This window comes from Pteropus vampyrus, unplaced genomic scaffold (assembly GCF_000151845.1).
Source record: "Pteropus vampyrus isolate Shadow unplaced genomic scaffold, Pvam_2.0 Scaffold22, whole genome shotgun sequence".
Classification (NCBI taxonomy): Eukaryota; Metazoa; Chordata; class Mammalia; order Chiroptera; family Pteropodidae; genus Pteropus; species Pteropus vampyrus.
In genome coordinates, this window is record NW_011888803.1 from 13,465,936 (window position 1) to 13,482,987 (window position 17,052).

General features: G+C 33.6%; 2 protein-coding genes and 1 pseudogene across 8 annotated transcripts in view; 2 read left to right on the forward strand and 1 right to left on the reverse strand.

Annotated features, from left to right (window-relative positions):
- The first annotated feature begins 1,225 nt into the window (after positions 1 to 1,225).
- Positions 1,226 to 1,340, forward strand: LOC111736858 (annotated as a pseudogene).
- Positions 1,341 to 1,899: 559 nt separating this feature from the next.
- CUNH1orf146 (chromosome unknown C1orf146 homolog) lies at positions 1,900 to 12,972 on the forward strand. The gene is made up of 5 exons (XM_011355643.1): positions 1,900 to 2,014; positions 10,087 to 10,180; positions 11,410 to 11,578; positions 11,971 to 12,049; positions 12,710 to 12,972. Exons 1-5 carry the CDS (start codon positions 1,946 to 1,948, stop codon positions 12,842 to 12,844), a joined length of 546 nt encoding a protein of 181 aa, XP_011353945.1. The 5' UTR covers positions 1,900 to 1,945; the 3' UTR covers positions 12,845 to 12,972.
- A 439-nt stretch (positions 12,973 to 13,411) lies between these two features.
- Positions 13,412 to 17,052, reverse strand: part of GLMN (glomulin, FKBP associated protein) — a 34,695-nt gene continuing 31,054 nt past the window's right edge. For 3 of the 7 annotated variants that reach the window (XM_011355648.2, XM_011355651.2, XM_011355649.2), the window contains exons 17-19: positions 14,689 to 14,812; positions 13,914 to 13,996; positions 13,412 to 13,794 (exon numbers count right to left, since the gene is read on the reverse strand). In XM_011355648.2, coding sequence (XP_011353950.1) covers positions 13,678 to 13,794; positions 13,914 to 13,996; positions 14,689 to 14,812 — 324 coding nt within the window. In that variant the 3' untranslated portion in view covers positions 13,412 to 13,677. Of the gene's footprint in view, positions 13,795 to 13,913; positions 13,997 to 14,688; positions 14,813 to 17,052 lie in introns of those variants that run through there. The other 4 variants (XM_011355647.2, XM_023528108.1, XM_023528109.1 and 1 more) reach the window with 2 other exon arrangements.

Here is a 17,052-nt window from a genome sequence, read left to right on the forward strand (position 1 = left end):
GTGCCCCCCGCCCAAGCAGCTGATGGGGCACTGATGCTCAGAGCGAGCAAGTCCATCACCGTGAAAGTCCAGTCATGGACATGAACCCTTTAAAAGGCTTCTGTAGCTGCTGGCTGCAGCTGTGGTGGCCTCTGTCCCAATCAGCCCCTTGGGACTGGGCAGCCTCGTGTCCTCGTCCTCTTCTGGCTGCAGCTGTGGTGGCCTCATGTCCTCTTACCTCCTCTCCTGGCTGCAGCTGTGGTGGCCTCGTGTCCTCTTACCTCTTCTCATTGCAGGGTGAGTTTTACTCTTCTCATTGCAGGGTGAGTTTTATTTCTCTCTCTTGTAGAGCTTTTGTTCATCTAGACCCCAGGTGACTCTGCTTGCTGTTTGTTCTGTTTCCTTCACAACTTTGATATAATCTTACGAGCAGATGAACAAAGCCACTATCATCTACGCCATTTTACCTGGTCCCTTAATAGGGATTGTGTTTATTGTATTTATAGACCAATTTAGGAAGAATTGCCTTAACTAATACTGAGTTTCCAGTTCATGGATATGGAATGTCTCCATTTAGATCTTCTTTAATTTTTTTTCAGTAATGATCAGTGGATCTCAAGATATAATTCTTGCTCTTCTTTTGGTAAATTTATTTTAAAATATTTTGTTATTTTTTATATTGCAAATGCAATTGTTCTTAATTTCATTTTTTTGTTAGATTGTTCATTGCTAGTATATACTGATTTTACATCCTGTGAGCTCATAAAACTTGCTCAATTTTCTAACAAGGATTATGCCATCTATAAATAAAGACAGTTTTTTACTTCTCCCTTTCCAATTTATATTCTAAATATATAAAAAGTGGCCAGAGCAGGGATCTTTGCCTCATTTCACATCCTAGGAAGAAAACATTCAGTCCTTCACATTTAAGAATGATGTTGGCTGTAGGCTTTTAAATGTCCTTTATTAGCTTGAGGAAGTTTCCTTCTGCTCCTGGTTGGTTGAGTGTTTTCATTATGAATGTGTATTGGATTTTATCAAAAGCTTTTTTTACATTTAATGAAATGATCTTGTAATTCTTGTCCTTTATTTTATTAATATGGTATATTAATTTATTTTCGAACATTAAACCAATCTTGCATTCCTAACATAAATCTTGATACTATAGAGCTCGACGGGGCGGGAGTCCAAAGAGAGACCCCAACCCGTGACTAGGTTCTTGTCTTATGCTATGAGAAAGAATTCAGTCTACGACCATGCTACCCTGAACAAGCCTGATCCCATCCGATCTTGGAAGCTAAGCAGGGGCCTGGTTAGTACTTGGATGGGAGGCCACCTAGGAAGATCAGGTGCTGTAGGTGTAAAAAATAAAAAAAATAAGGGATTGTAAGCTTACAGGGTCCTTGCGATCTATGAGATCAACTAAGGGTTGCCTCGCCTAAAAAAAAAAAAAAAAATTCAAGTATATGATAAACAGCAAGCAGGAAAGGGCAAGTTTTATTAAAGCAGAAGTACACCCTTAAAAGTTCAAGCCAACTTGGAGAGCAAGTTGAGCTGAGCTGTTTGGATCATAGACTTTTGTTTTCTTGGTGTTGGGGTAGAGACATGGTACTTGCAATGCAGATGATATTATAATGATATGATTAGCCAAAGCTGAACAAAGGACAAGGGAAAGACTCAGGAACATTATCCTAGATGGGATGGAACATCCCAAGGCTATCCATCCTGTCTCTTGGTCTTGGCTTGTTTCTTAAGCCACCGGGAAGGGAGAGGGCGGCCCAAAGCCATCTATCCTGTCTCCTGTGGCTTGTTTCTCAAATATTTTTTAAAATGTCTGCATTACCCTGGTTTTATTTCTACCTTTAATTTACTCATTCATCAAACAAACATTTCTATGTGTTCTTTTGTTCTTATTTATTTCAGATTGTGGCACTCTTAGAAGCTGGGTTGGGCCAAAGGCAGACAGATGGCGGAAAGTGCTGGAAATGAAAAAACAAAATGGACAACCACCATTATTATTAGCTCAACTCTTAAGGTAAAGAGGCATTTGGAACATTGGTCTTTAATTTAAAAATTAAAATAAATAGAACAATTTTAAAAAAGATTCTTAGCTTGATTATCCAAAGTTGTGTGGATCAGCAATTATATCAGCTAAATGTATTTTAAAGATAAATTATAAACTTTACTACATCCATATTCAACATCCTGCTTCTCTAAATATTTGAAGGTTGGAAATTTTCTGAAGTCCTTTTTCTTTTTTCCTCAGCCTGTTCTAATAGAGATGTTAAAGAATTCCAGAAATAGTAAAGCATATGCACATAAATATTACTTAAGGTTTTTTGAGAGATGAACAGAAACTAATCTGTCTAGTCTTAGTGGCACTGGGAGGTAGTTTAATTGTCATTTCTTGATGATTACTTATCTTTCCTCTCTGACTGCTTTTCAGATTTGGGCACTATAGTTTAATGTATGAATTTCTTTTTACCTTTTGAGACTTCATAAATCTGTGAATTGGTGTCATTTATCAAGTTCTTATTCATCATCTCCTTTAATATTGCCTCTGTGTTATTCTTTCACTCCTTCCCCTCTTAACTCCTATTACACGTGTGTTAGATTGTCTCACAATATTTCCATACATTTTGACTTCTCTTTCATCTTTCCTGTGTGTTTGGGCTGCTATCTAGGTAATTTCATCAATTCTATCTTTCATGTCAGTATTTCTCTCTTTACTCTGTTAAACTTATCCATTGAGAGTATTCTCCTTTTCATTTTGTTTATTTTATTTTATTTTTACTTTTTTCAAATTATGAAATATACATAGAGAAGGGTACATAAAATATATATAGAAACAATTTAATAGACTTATTATAAAGAGAATACTCTGTAGCCAATCCGATCAACAAAAAGGACATTACTAATTCCCTTTTCCCTCAGGACTTTTATTAATTATATCACTGATAAAATACTAATTATATTAGATACTTAAAACTTTTTTTATGTCAAATCGAAGAAGGACCTAATACAAAGACCCCCTGTCTGGAAGAACTGTCATGAAGAATGTGACATAAAGGAGCTATGTCAGGGTAGAATATAGGGTTAATTCAAGCATAGCCCTTCCACATACTCGGAAGATAAAAAGGGCTGCTGACCAAGGAGACAGTGAACAAAGGACTTGCTGGGCAATACCTGCTCCCAAAGACTTTTTCTGCTGTTCCCATGGGCACTGTATGCTCCTTTGGCCGTTCCGTAGACATCATCTGCCTGCTCTGCTCTAGAAGGTGGATGGTCCGTCGTTCTCAAAAACACTATCTGCTCCTGTAACTAAGCAGCACATTTTGCTCTCACTTGCTTGAGAAGGCAGTTATTCCCCTAATGAGCTAGTTTTGCCAAGGAGCAAGGTCACGGGATGATGCGGCAGCTGATTCCAGGACCAGACACGCAGTTCCTCTTGCCTTCCCTCCACATAGCCTGAGAGAAAAAAAAAACCCCAGCTGAAAAGACAGGATAGGTGGCCTTGGCCACCCCCACTCCCTTAGCTTCCATGACTAATCAGTGCTCCCAAGACACTCCGGGAGCCAGGCTTTTGGAGCAATAGCCCACCTGTGTCTCTGGGAGTTGCAACCCTCTCATAAATGCTTATTCTATTTAGCTCAACTCCTGTGTTAGCCGTCAGTCTTTTGGCTGTGAGTGGTACATGTCTCAGAAGCCCCAGACTCAGTATCCCTCCTGTTTCAAAATGTGTATAACAGTTTTTCTATAGACATAATTCTCACATTTATTTTAATATTAATTACACAATTGTGGATTCAGTGTTCATTTATAGTTTTCATGTAAAAGATAGGTCTTTCCAACACCTCACTTTATTAATGATCCATCAGATAAGCATCAGGCATAGATGAAAGTTTGTTTCTCTGGAAGAGCCAAAATCGTCAGACATGGTTTGACATGAAAAAGTTTGCCAAACTTTGTTCTAGATGAACTTCAGAATCACATTAAATTAAAAAAAAAAATTCCATTACACTTGATTTGAGTTGAACTAACATTAAATTAGAGGAAATTTTTTTTCCCATCTCATGAACACATACGATATCATTGTATTTCTTTATCAAGTCTTTATTTTCTCAGGTATATTTAAAATTTTTTTTCTTAATATTGTTTCTATTTCTTTTTCAGTACCTAGATAGTTGATGTTTTTGTTACTATTATGAAATATTATTTTCCCCCATGTTTTCAGTCTATAATAGAGGAACTATTAAGTGTATGGTAATTTATATTTGGTCACTTTACTGAATTTTCATAATACATTACCAGTTGATTCTGTTGGATTTTCAAGGTAGCAGTCATAATTTGCACTTGATGAGAATTTCTGACAGCTATATCTGTTATTTTTATTTCATGACCTTTTGCCATGACCAGAGCATCCAAAACAGTGTTTCTGATTTTAATGGAAATACCTTCAGTGTTTTATTATTTACAATGTTACCTGTTGCTATAAAATAACATTTATTATGTTAATATTGATCTAAGCTGAATTCATAAAATTTTTTTCTTTTAATCAGAAATAAGTGTACATTTTTCAAATGCATTGTATTTGTATCTATTGAGAAGAGCCTAAATGACTAATCTTTGCATTTTTTTCATTAAACTAGTTGATTATTGTGGATTTTTCTTTCATATTCTCTTAAACTTTGGTTTGCCAATATTTTGTTTTTGGATTGTTTATTAAATATTGGGCTGTGGTTTTTCTCTTTTCATGCTTTTTTTCTTTGTAGGGAGTAGGGGAGGTTTTTTTCATTTTTTAAAAATTCCTTTTTTTATCTAGGAAGTTTATGTAGTATAGAAATTATTCTTTAAATATAAAGGAGCTTTTCTATTAAATTTCTATGCTGCTAATATTTTAAGAAATGTAGAAAAATTGTGGTTTTTATGGTTTTTGCTCTATTAGGTTTTATGCTATGTTGTGAGTCTGTTTCACAAATGATACTTTTTCAAAAAAATTACCCATTTCATAGAGGTCATTAAATTCATTAAGTTGAACTTTATGAAACTGCCATTTCTGTGATTTAAATTTCATATTGGCATTCTTTTAATTTTCTAATAAACTGTATCAGTTATTAAGTGTCCCTTTTGTCCCTTCATTTGTTTTTATTTATATTTCTTTTCTTATGAATAGATTTTTCTAGGCAGAACACTAGTTTTACAGAATATTAATAGATGTTACATATGTAGGTAGAAGTATTGTGATGGATTTTATTTGGAATGCCGGTATAAAAAAGTTACACAAGTTTTTTTGCTGCACTCCTCTTCAGAGCCTTTGCTTGCTCAAATGCATTATAATTTCCCTAAAGAAGACAAAATAGTATTCAGTGTTTCTCAATCTTACGGAGTATGGAATGTCATTTAATATCTTGTGGGGCAAATATTCCATGAAAAAGACTTTGGAAAATCTAGTCTTAGCTCCAGGTTATTTTGAAAAATTAACTGTTCAATTTACCTATTTTTTTTTCTGCATTCAGTACTTTCTAACTTTACTTTTATTATTTTCTTCTGTTATTTGTATTATAATTCTTTTAGTTGCTCCCCTTACACACACACTGATAGATAGGAAGATAGGATTGAAATTCATTAGCATGACATATTGGGTCCTCATGATCTGTCAGCAGTTACTCCTAACCCTGTCCCCAATTAACTGACTCAAATGCACCTTACACACTTAACATATAAAGATCATACTTTAAGTTCTGAATGCCTTTGCCTATATTTCTTTTTCTGTCCATGCTGTACATTTGTCTTCTTCCTTCACTTGCCTGATTAACAAACTGCTTTCCACTTTAAAGCTTTGACTCAAATTTTATGACACTTTCCTGACTCTTTCACATTTGTTACACCCTTTTATATAGTTTCTGGTTCTTTGCCAAAATTATAAACTTTGTCTTTTATCTTCTTGAACATAGTAAATATCTATTTTAAGGCATATATCTGATAACTTCACTCTCTGTATACCCTGTAAATCTGTTTCTACTTCCTGATGTTTGTGATGATTCTCTTTCATGTAATCTTGTTTCTTTGTATGTCTGATTACGTTTTTTTATGTTGTCTTTTTTTTCCATTATTTTAAAGCTTTATTGAAATGTAATAGACAATTAGTTGCTCCTATTTACATTGTACAATTCAATTAGTTTTTTTTCAATTGTTGGCATACAATAATATATTAGTTTCAGTTGTATAGCATAGTGATTAGAGATCTGTATGACTCACAAAGTGAACACTCCACTAAATCTAACACCCCTTTTCCCCCTTATATATTTATTACAACATTGTTGACTACTTTCCTTATGCTATTTCTCCACTTTATATCTCCATGACAATTTTGTAACTATCCATTTGTACTTCTTAATCCCTTTGCCATTTTCCACCAGTCTCGTCTAGTAGCCCTCAAAATATTCTCTGTATCTATGAGTTTGTTTCTGTATTTTTTGTGGTTGTTTATTTTGTTCTTTAGATTCCACATGTATGTGAAATCATGCGGCATATGTCTTTATCTGACTTACTCTATTCAGCACAATACCACTTAGGTCCATCATATAATATCTTTTTGCATCCCCTTCCTTTTAGTTTGTATGTGTCTTTTAATCTGAAGTGAGTCTCTTGTAGGCAGCATATGTAAGGGTCTTGTTTTCTTATCCATTCAGCCATATTATCTTTTGGTTGGAGCACTTAATCTTTTCCATTTGAGATATTTGTTAATAGATATATAGTTATTGCCATTCTTTATTCATGATTTTGATACATATTTTTTCATCTTAAAGAAGTCAGTCCCTCCAACATTTCCTGTAATAATGGCTTGGTATTGATGAATTCCTTTAGCTTGTTTTTGTCTGGGAAGCTATCTGTCCTTTGACTCCAAATGATAGCTTTGCTGGATAAAGTAATCTTGGTTGTAGATCCTGGGTTTTTGGGGTTTTCATCACTTTGAATATTTTGTGCCAAGCCCTTCTGTCCTACAAAATTTCTGTTGAGAAATCAGCTGCCAGTCTTATGGGTATTCCCTTGTAGGTAATTAACTGCTTTTCTCTTGCTGCTTTTAAGATTCTTTCTTTGTATTTAACCTTTGGCATTTTAATGTTGACGTGTCGTGGTGTGGGCCTCTTTGGGTTCATCTTTTTTGGGACTCTCCGAACTTCCTAGGGTTGTATGTCTTATTTTCTTCACCAGGTTAGGAAAGTTTTTCACCATTATTTCTTCAAATAGGTTTCAACTTCTTACTCTCTCTTCTCCTTCTGGAAATGTTGTTATGTTTGATGTTGTCTCATAGGCTCCTTAAATCTTCATTATTTTTTATTCTTTTTTCTTGCTGCTATTCTGATTGGGTGTCTTCCACTACCCTATCCTCTATGTCGGTGATATAATCCTCCACTTCACACACACTGTTGATTCTCTCTAAATATACTCTTCATCTTAGATATTGTATTCTTCATTTCTTACTGGTTCCTTTTATAATTTCCATTTTTATGTTTTTTTCTCTTTGTTAAAGTTCTCACTGAGTTCATCTACACTTCCTCTAGGTTCATTGAGCATCTTTATAACCAATGTTTTGAACTCTTGCGTCAGGTAGATTGCTTGACTCCATTTTTCCTGGAGATCTGTTGTGTTCTTTCATATAGGACATGTTTCTTTGTCTTCCCATTTTGTCTGCCTTTATATGTCTGTTTCAATGTACTAAGCAAAGCTCCTAAGTCTCCTAGTCTTATTAGCATGGCTTTGTATAGTAGGTGTCCAGCAGCACAGTCCTGAGAGGGGTTCAGCAGCAGGCCAAGTTTAACCCTAGCTTATGCCCCTCCGGGGCCACCTGTTAAGATTCAGCAAGCAATCCACAGATGCTGTGCTTATAGTTGCCTCAAGAGGCCACGCCAGAAACCAAAGCCAGGTACCACGAGTGTAGGGCTTGGAGCTGCTCAGCAAGGGGCACAGGGCATGCTGAGGACACCATTGGGTGTGGCTTGGGTAGGGCTACAAGGTGGGAGAGGTAGAGTTTTAGGGAATCCTGTGGGCAGAGTGGCCTCTCTTATTCAGTTTGATGACGTCTCAGCTATGACGGCACCTGCGTCCACATTCTGGGAGTGGGGAGGGCTGAACAGAGGAACAATGGATACTGCGGGCACTTCTGCCCAGGAGAGAGCCTTGCCTCTGGCTCTCGCTCTGACAACTCAGTGTCCGCCTGTAAGTCTCAGCTGCTTGGGACTGGGCAGCCTTGCATCTCTGCCCCCTCTTACCTCCTGCCATTGCAGGGTGGTTTCTTATTTCTGTTCATCCAGGCCCCAGATGACTCTGCTTGCTGTTTGCTCCGTGTTTCCATCACAAGTCTGGTGTTATCACAAGAGATGTACAGAATCTCTACCATCTCCACCATCTTGCCTGGTTCTTGTCTGATTACTTTTTATTGTGTGATGGAATTTATATTTGAAATATTGTTTCTAGAAATAATTTGAGGCTTAAAGTAGTGTCCTGTTCCTCTAGAGAAGTCTTAATTCTGCAAGAGAATTAAATCTCTAATATCCTAAGTAGGGTTGCCAGATAAAGTACAGGACACTCAGTTAAATTTGAGTTTCAGATAAACTATGAATTTAGTGTAAGTACATCCCAAATATTGCATGGGACATACGTATGCTAAAAAATTATGTTGTTTATTTGAAATTCAAATTTAACTGTGTGTTCTGTATTTTTATTTGCTAATCTGGCAACCCAAGCTCTAAGGTGTCTTTTGTATATAATAAATGAACTTCATCTAGAATAATACTTGTTATAGGAGAATTATGAAAATTGCCACCCAAATCACTTTCTTTGTTTTGTAGTTCAAATGAGGAGACCTCATTGAAAAAGGTTGCTCTAAGGAGTGCTTCTGTAAGGTTCTTGGGAACACTAGTAATACAGTATCACCTTTATACAATTTCAGGGATTGAAATGATTTGAAGTTAGGCTGCAGTCCCTGTGAGATGTGTTCTACTTTTGTCAAAAGCTCCATTTAGCCTCTCATCTTTCTTTTCCTGAATTGGCAGATAGATGCCCTCGGGAGAAAAATGGCCTAAATGCTGGTTGTATATCTTTGAGTTTCTGTATAGATCTTGGCGTTATAATTTTTTACTATCTGGCTAGCTCTCTGATGCATTAAACAGACTTTTAAAAATTTCCAGCTTTTCTAGTTGCCTTCAGCAGGAGGGTTGGCCTAAATTACTTAGTCTGCCATCGCTGGAAGCAATGTATAATTTTAAAACAGCAAAAGAAACTCATGGGAAGTGTCATAGTTGAATTCTACATCAGGATCTGTTTGGCATAAAATACTCTCTTTAGGTAGGAAAGGAAGCATATATTTTATACTTAAATCCAGCCTGTGTACTTAAAATATACATGATCTAAGGAAAAATATAGAATAAAATTGATATATGTAAGGAATTTTTATCTATTTGGAGAACAAGCTTGAGTTTTGACCAGTCAAGAAACACTATTAATCACTTATATTTTAGTGTCTTGGGTATTTTGATCTAATTACTTGGTGGACTAGGAAAGGAGATGAGTTTTCAAATGGGTAGTATTTAAACCAAAAGTCTGGTTGCTGTCTTCATACATGTTTTCTGACTACCTAAGGCTTAAGACATTTTATAAGTGTACTTTAACTAAAACAGATGAATTAGAAAACTGGTTGTCTCCTTGTGGTATTCTATATGTCTGGCAGTTCATGGTTCGATCAACTAAGAAACACATCACCACCCACTTGCCAGTTATACATTAATTCATGTCAGAATTCATCTCCAAATTGTTTTTTAAGTTTTTATTTACTCTAGTTCTTACAGTTTAGTTCTTTCTGTCTTCAATTTCTGTTCCTAAGTAATATAACTGTAGTATACCTCATTTCCAAACCTAGAATCAGTGCATTTGAGCAGAATTAAATTTTTTCTTCTCTGTAGAGAGCACACTTAGTGTCTCTTTTGATGATCACATCTTTAAGTAGTATAGTTATAAAATAAACTATTAAGCTTATTTTATTAGCTTTAATAAAAAAAATCATTCTAAATCATATCTTAAATTTGTATTTCTGAAAAATTTTTTTAGAGTTGTGAAGTTGCAACTGCCTTAGAAAATCGAAGCCACAAGGTTCGGTATTCAGATTCAGTGGAAAATGGATCGATTATATTTTCTCGTACTGGTACAGTATATTTGCTAACTACCTTGATTTAAGTTTCTTATAAAATATGTCAGTATAAGTTTTAATAATTTGGTAGTTCATTAACCAGGTATTAAGGTTAAGGTATTATCTTCTGAGAGATAAATGTATAAAACTGTTACTGCTGCAAAAGCAGTACATATGGCCAATTACAAAATATATCCCTTTTTAAGATTGGAATTGTTGAACTAAAGCTTAACCAGTGGCATCTGGTACAGGATGGTAAAAACTACTTGCTTTGAAACTAATATGAAATAGAACACAGCCATCTCCCCAGTAATTGTATTACTGGTATTAACAAAAAAGCCAGCATCACAATATTGGTCAAAATTCATGTATAAAAACAATATGGGAGAATGTTTTTGATGATTTCATACAAGAATTTTAACTTTGGGTGAACACAATGCAGTATATGTATGATGTATTATTGAACTGTACACTTGAGACCTATGTGATTTTATTAACCAAGGTTAACCCACTAAGTTTTTTTTAAAAAACCTAAAACTGAGAAAACGTATATATATAATAGTTTATGTTCTGGTACAAAGGTTTCTCTAAGAAACAAAGGCTTGCTTAAGACTATTTTTCTTTAGTTGATTTCCAGCTTTTAAAAATCATTGTATATAGACTAGTGATTACCAGAGGGTAGGGGATGGGGGGAGGAGGGAGGTAGATGGGGTAAAGGGGGTCAAATATGTGGTGACAGAAAGAAATCTAACTGGGAGGCGAACACACATGATAAACATATATACATCTTACTGTTAAAGTGTACAGCTGAAACTTTTTGGATTTCATTAACCAATGTCACCATAAAAAAAATTAAAAAATAAATAAAAAATAAAAAGCCAAGAAAGAGAAAATTTCTACCGCAACCCCCACCCCCGCCCACCATAAAAGAAAATCATTGTAACACGGAAAATTAACTTTTAAATTAGGCATTACCTTCATTGTGGACAATACTTTAACTGAAAAAGAAAATGGTTACTGACCAAAAGTTTTTTTCTGTAAATATTTAGAATAAGTCATCCTTTTATAGAGCACTTCAAAGAACAGCCTATTTTGTTGTGTAAAAATTTTGTTATAGTAATTTCTACTTCTTATGGGTTTGGGGCCTGGACACCTACAGCTGTTATATTTAGAACTATTTTTATTGATTTTACTGAGTTTACAAAAAAATTTTGATTGTTTTATATTATGTCCACCTTTCGTAGGAGTTGCATTTTTACTGATGGATGCTAAAGAATGCTTTATGTCAACTGAAGAAATATTTCTAGCCAAAATTGAAAAGTTTATTAACATTCACCAAAATAGTTTTTTGGTTCTGTCTGCTGCCCTCCATGGACCCGAGGAATGGAAACTGATGTTCAAGATTCAGCAGAGGTATGAAGAATAGCCCTAAGTTTTTTCTTAAATTACATTGTTTTCTTTAGTTCTTAATTCTTTTCAGCAGGTGAATTATGTTTTCCCAAAAGATAAACTTTATAATGTTAACCTGTCATATTTAATAAAATACAGGCCAAACGGCTATATTCTGTGAATCAGGGTGACAAGTTTCAAAGTTCATGCTGATTCATGGGATTCCCTTGCAAGACCAAACCAAAAGTGAACACTTTTTATTCATTTAAGTTCTGGCTAGAAAGCGTTATTAATTCCTGTGGAATAAGGCAGGGCATGAATGAACAAAACATAAGTAATAAGAGGTTTGTCTCTTTTTTCCACTTATAAAAACAGGCAAGTCACATGATCCTTTAAACTTATGAATTGTTTTTCAGATTCCTGGGTAGTAACTTACGGATACTTCCAGTACACAACACAGTAAATGCCATTAATCTTATGTGTACTATAGCTAAGGTGAGTCACCTGAAGAAAATGACACATACACACACACTCATACACATTATGGTTCTTGACTTCAAAACACACACCCTCTTGAGGACTGACAAATACTTTGCTTCTGTTCTCCTCAGAGAACTTGCTGTTTCAGTGTGCAGCTCTTTCTCCATTCTAAACTCAGCCTCTCAAGACTTTCTGGTAGTCACTACAAGAATGATTCATTTTGGGCCAAAAGAGCATTTGGCCATATGTACATTGTTTGGCCCTATTGGTTACTTAAATCTTCTTTCAAATTCTAAAGTATAAATATTGGTCAGGTTGTAGTCATGAACTGTCAGAGTGCAACATACTATTTATAGAATACTCTTAACCAGTTGTCTACTTTCTTTTCATGCTTATCCTCCTCTGTGAAGCATGCCCCCAATTCTCATAGGCAGTTACGTGTTCCTTACTCTTACACTTCAAATATTAAAGCAGTTCTTATAGTATTCTACTTTTTGGCTTGCATGTTTGAAATTCTTTATGACAGAGATCAGATTGGACTTGTCATTCATATATAGTATTTAGCACATAGAAGGTGATTGATACTTGTTGAATACTTTGAAAGATATTTTTTTATGTGACCCTGTAAAAATACCTTATGTTTGTAAATAATGCTGCATGTTTATCTTCTTCCAGATCACCTCCAAACCATACATAGATAGCATCTGCTACAGAATGATAACAACTAAAGCTTACATCATTGAGCAGAGTCCTGTTTGGAAAACACTTCAAAAGATAAAACTGAGTAGTGATTCATTTAACCCAAATTAGAGTATCAATTATAAATGTTCTTTTAGAAGAATATTAAAATAATTAGACTAGTTGAATTATAATGTTCAAATATATAAAGATTTTTGAAATTTAAAATATATACAATTAAAAGTGATTTTTTCAATTTTTTGACTAATTCCTTTAATGTTTAGAAAAAATTGGTACAGACATATGTTATAAAACTCAGATGCAGTTTCTTAATGATACAAGTTAAGTTAGATGGACAACTGTTTATTAGGAAATAAAAGAAAATCTTTTCAGCTTTTCCACAAGGCAGCCAGAATTTCTAAAATTAATCTTTGTAGCATTTACATTATAACTGCTGCTTGAGAGGCGGTTGTGGGACTTTTCCCCACTAAGACTCCTGAGGTGAGAAAAGAGAAGAAATTAAGAGAAACAGTCAACTGGCTTAAACTCAAAACTTCTCCCTATCTTCTTTCTTAAAATGGTGTGATATCCAATTTGACATTAGAAATTCTAAAATGTAAAATAGTATATAACTGGAACATAAAGTGTATTTTTATAAACTGACTACTATATGAATAAAGGCAATTCAACTATATTTTGTGAAATTATAACATAAAATTATTAATTTGTATTGGATTTTAACAGTATATTTAGAATACATATATGGGCATTATTTACCATGGAGATACCTTTTTAAAACCAAAGACTACTACTAATCGCATAATGTGTCATTATAGAAACTGATAAATGAAAAGTTACATTTATTTTTCTATCAGTGTTTTACAGAAAATTTTTGTAAAGGTGTTAAATAAATCATAATGGAAAATACAGTATTTTACTAGTTTTTTATTTTGGACATGGAGCTTTCACTTTATCCCAGTATTTTCTTCAGAGGTAGACTTTGTTTTTATTTCAATGAGTTCTTCTACCCGAGCCAGAACACTTTCAATCAAATCAAATGTGAAAAGAGCTGAATGTAGGACCTGCAATGCCAAGAAAATTGTGTTATTAAGGCTGCATTTAAATAAAACAAAGCGAAAACAGAAAAGACTTCATCTGGATGTAGCTTAGGAAAATTTCACATCTACATTTTTAGATCTACCTTAAGCTGCATTTCAGGAGGCATATTAGGGATCTCTTCTCCACTTACAGTTACAGAACAAAGATCTTTAGATTTCTGGACTTCTGTGAGAAGAAGAAAAAATCATGTGTCACACTTAACCATTAAAACAACTCTCAGGTTTTAATAATAAATTGATAAGCTACTTTCATTATTCACTTAAAAATGTCAGTTATTTGTATACATTTGTAATTTTAGTGTTTAATAATGCAGGGTATGCTTAAATCAAGCTATTAGAAAATAAAAATTCTGCAACATGTGAATTAATGTTTCTTTAGGTAACTTTTGGCATGTACAGGATGAATGAAAATTTATAAACTTTTTCTAAAAAAAGACAAAATTTCTAGTAATGCCTATAGAAATATCACTATAGCTATGGAAAAGATCATAAGATTATTATAGAAGAATTGCCAACTTTAAAAAGTAATTCTGGATCTAAGTATCTTTTTCGTAATCTATACCAGTTTACTTGAGGGTGGGGTGGTGGGGGGAGGGGGACCAAGCAATACCAAAGGACTTGAGATTTTAAACCAAAATGTTTCAATTTGGTTTAAATCTTTGTTAGCCCAATTTCAGTGTTAACTGGCTACTAAGATTCATTTTAATTATAAATAAAATGACTTAACTGCCATGGTTCCTTGTCTGCTACAAATCAGAGAAGTACAGGATTCAAAATCTCTATTTTGAATATAAATGGCAATTTTAAAAGCTGACTAATTTTTAGACGTAAATGAAAATGAAATTGCACGTTACCAACCTTGGCTATTTTCTTGGCTATTTTTAATTTCTGCTTCATAATGTGCTTTTGACATATTAAGTCCTGTATGGAGTGGCTTTAAGAATTTATTCTCAATCTTTCCAAGTTCTGTCCATAATCCAGTCTGTTCAGAAGAATTAATGAAATAATTAGTTACCTGGGACATTTATTGCCTACTATTATTAAGCATGTGTTTGAGAGTTGGAGAAACAACAATGAATAAGACATGGGCCTTGCCTTTCAAGGTAGTTTACTTTTTAACAATGCATTCATTACATCTAGTTATTTTTATGTGAATACTGATCAAAACAAAAAATACCAATCAAAACAAAAATGTACTTTGGTCAGTACATTCACTGCTGTGCCATTTGGACAGCTCCTGGTTTTGAGATCTGTAACTTACAAGTTTTAACCATAAGAAAATAATTTGAGGTTAATCTACATGGTCTAAGACATTTCTTTTTCCCTATAAGCCATCACCACCATGATTCTACCTTATATATACTTTCAACTCTTGATCTTTCAATTGATATCCGTCTTATAGATCTAGAGGATTCTTTTCCTTCCCTGGTACAGAAACTTTTCTAACACAAAGCTGATATGGACTATCTTGGTGACAAATGCAGATTTTTATCTGCTTAGGACAGCTTCGGGTTATTTGGTCATCCACATTAGAGGTTTTTATTCCAAGAATATTTTTTCCTATAGTACTAAAGGATGGGAGTCATAAAGTCTTAATTTTATTTTAAAAAAGTTCATTGGTATTATTAAGTACTCTTTACAAAGGAAAACATCTTAGGTTAAAAAGGAAACTTAGGAAAACAATGATCCTTAACTAGAACTGGACCACCATAAAACTATAAGAAAACCTAGGAGAAAATCTTTGTGATCTTGGGTTAAGCAAAGATTTCTTAGAATCCCAAAAGCATAAATCATATAAAAGAATAAAACTGGTAAGTTTGATTCATCAAACTAAAAATTTCTGCTCTTTGGAACATATTTACAAAACCATACCTAATGAAGGACAGGAAAAGGTTTCCTTTCAAAAAGTTGCTCTAGGTTGAACTTTTTTTCTTTCACTCTTTCACTTTTACTTAGTATTAGAAATTCTTTAAAATATTATTCCCAAAATGATAAATGTTTTATATTCATTCTTTGGCATAAAGTCTAAATAAAGAACTGAGCTCTACCGATTCTCTTCAGCCAACAAGATTGATCTAATTACTGATACAGGATTTTAAAAAGCAACATTTTTCTTGTTTTAAATTTCTCCTTTAGAAAGTAAGGATTAAAGGTTTATAACAGAAAAATGAGATGTAACAAGAAATCTAATTTTATTATATTCGGAATATATTCATTAATATTCTATTCATTAATCTCAGGAATATTAATTAAAGCAACTACATTTAAGCCTTCCGTCTATAACAAAGTGTTTTGCAACCCACAGATAGTTTAACATATTGAAATATATAATCATGTTTCCCCTAGAGGTTCAAATTTCATTTCTTAGGCATGCCAGAAAATCAGATACACATGTCAATTTTTCTACTCCAATATTATCTTTGAAAATATTTGCTAAATGAGATTGCTTTTCAACTAGAAAAATATGTTATTCCTGAGTTCATATGCCCTACCTAGAACTTTTCATGAGAACAGTAAATGAACTTTGATGACACAATGGTCATGCTTAACTCTAATCAGTGAATAAAGTTTCAAAGTTTGCCTACTCAGTGAACTTTTAAAATTAACAATTTTCACCTCCTTTACAATATACAATCTAGGAGTTCCTTAGATACCAAAGCTTTCCGAAATAAAATACACTGATTTCAAACAACTTTAGTAGTTTCTGACATTTAAAAAGATAATTGCTGCAGTTCTGCTATGTCACTCGTCATTCCTGTAAAATATTTTCACTTTAAGTTTTAAAGATCCACAGTTTCTAATTCAGTAAATATAGCTAATCTTTAGCTGTAAGGTTAAGTTATACAATTTTGCAAATATCAAATATAAAGTGTTGCACAACTGATAATAGACCTCATCAAGAAGCATAACCTTTGCTTCCATGTTTTGCAATAGATGTGACATTAAAACATACTTTTTAATACATCAATAGATATAATAAAACACTATGCATTATATCCATAATTCTAGAAAAATAAATGTTCCAATCCCCAGTGAACCATTTTCTCATTTGCCAAATAATATGCAATTATATACACAGATAATAAGGTTTCTTTTTAACTTCTACAAAGACTAAAAGAATATTGGTAACTTTATCTTTCGAAATATCAGGCTGTCTCAATCACAAGTTCAGCATGCTATTTCTAAGTATCTTTAATTTTGAAGGTTTTAAGTTTTCATTTG